General features: G+C 32.9%; 1 protein-coding gene across 1 annotated transcript; it reads left to right on the top strand.

Annotated features, from left to right (window-relative positions):
- Positions 1-786: 786 nt before the first annotated feature.
- LOC129938454 (uncharacterized) lies at positions 787-1,164 on the top strand. Its single transcript, XM_056046035.1, has 2 exons — positions 787-840; positions 916-1,164. Exons 1-2 carry the CDS (start codon positions 787-789, stop codon positions 1,162-1,164), a joined length of 303 nt encoding a protein of 100 aa, XP_055902010.1.
- Positions 1,165-1,760: the final 596 nt, after the last annotated feature.

Raw genomic sequence — 1,760 nt, 5'->3', positions numbered from 1 at the left:
GGAAAAAAGCAATGAACGATGAATATACAGCTCTTTTGAAAAATGGCACTTGGCAAATAGTTTCTTTACCAAAAGGAAAGAAAGCCATAAATTCCAAATGGAAATTTAAGACGAAAAAAGATGCAAGTGGTAATGTCGAAAAATATAAAGCTAGATTGGTCGTAAAGGGGTATTCGCAACGTCAAGGGATCGATTATCAAGAAATATTTTTTCCCGTCGTAAGGCTCACGTCCATAAGGGTACTTTTAAGTTTGGCTGTACGATATGATTTGGATATCGATCAAATGGATGTTGTGACTGCTTTCCTGCAAAGTGAACTTAACGAAGCAATGTACATGAATCTCCCTGAAGGTTTTGATAATGTTCAAAAATATGTAAAATCAAGAAGTCACTGTACGGTCTCAAACAAGCTAGTAGTATTTGGAACAAGAAATTGGATGAAACTTTAAAGAAAATTGGACTTAAACAATCAAAAACCGATCCGTGTATTTATTACAAGACAAACAGCACAGATAAAACTTTCTTCGCTATTTACGTAAACGACATACTGATTTTTACAAATAACAAAGATAAAAAAAAATTAACTAAGTCATTCGAGATGAAAGATTTTGGAGAAGCTAAATTTGTGCTTGGTATGCAAATAACTCGCGATCGAGAAAAGGGCAAGTTATGGATAGACCAACGGACATACTTAAAGGAGGATTGTAATCCGGTACCCACACCCTTAGATATTAACAAAAGCTTATAAAAGAAACACATCAACAAAGCAAACACGAAACTGATTACATGAAAACCGTTCCATATCGAGAAGCTATTGGAAGAATTTTATATGCAACACTTGTAAGTCGCCCAGATTTATCCTTTGCAGTGGGGACTTTATCAAGATTTAATAATAATCCTTCAAAATCTCATTAGAAAGCGGTTAAACGACTTTTCCGTTACATAAAAGGAACAATAAATTACAAGCTAGAATACACTCGAGACAATGAAGGATGTTTAGAAGGTTTTTCGGATGCTGACTGGGCTAGTGACTCAGATGACAGAAAATCAACTACAGGTTATATCTTTAAACACCAAGGGGGACCTATTTCGTGGAATGCAAAGAAACAACCTACTGTCGCTCTCTCCACTACAGAGGCTGAGTATCTTTATTGCGAGAACTAATTAATTGGAATCAAGAAATTATATTGCAATGCGATAACAAGAGTGCAATAAATATATCTAAAAACAACGTTTATCACGCACGTTCAAAGCACATCGATATAAGGCATCATTTCATTGAAGATCTTATAGAAGATAATAAATTAAAAGTAGAATATTTGAAAACTGAAGAGATGCCTGCTGATATTCTAACCAAAGGAATTCCTGCTAAAAAACATAACAACTGTTGTGCTCTCATTGGTATAAAAGTATGCAAATCTAGTGGGGGTTTTGAAAGTTTAAATACTTAGTTTATTTTATCGTTATCAAATTGTACTAATTTTTATATGTTTGATGTATTAAGGATAAATATTATTACTGTTCAGAATCTTAAAACATCAGTTTCATTGATGAAAACTAATTAAAGCTTTAACCGACCCTTATAACCATTTCTATTTTCAAAAACAAAGATGGTATAAAATCTAAATTCTTATCCCTTTATTTGACAACAACAGAAAATACAATATCTTTTCTTCCAAAACTTAATGTCATTTAAAGTACTGCATCTGATGGAAGTAATAATCGGTAATTGGCTCCATAATTCCAACCCAACAATATTA

The sequence above is a fragment of the Eupeodes corollae genome, chromosome 1 (assembly GCF_945859685.1).
Source record: "Eupeodes corollae chromosome 1, idEupCoro1.1, whole genome shotgun sequence".
Taxonomy (NCBI): domain Eukaryota; kingdom Metazoa; phylum Arthropoda; class Insecta; order Diptera; family Syrphidae; genus Eupeodes; species Eupeodes corollae.
This window is presented reverse-complemented; position numbering and strand designations above follow the sequence as displayed.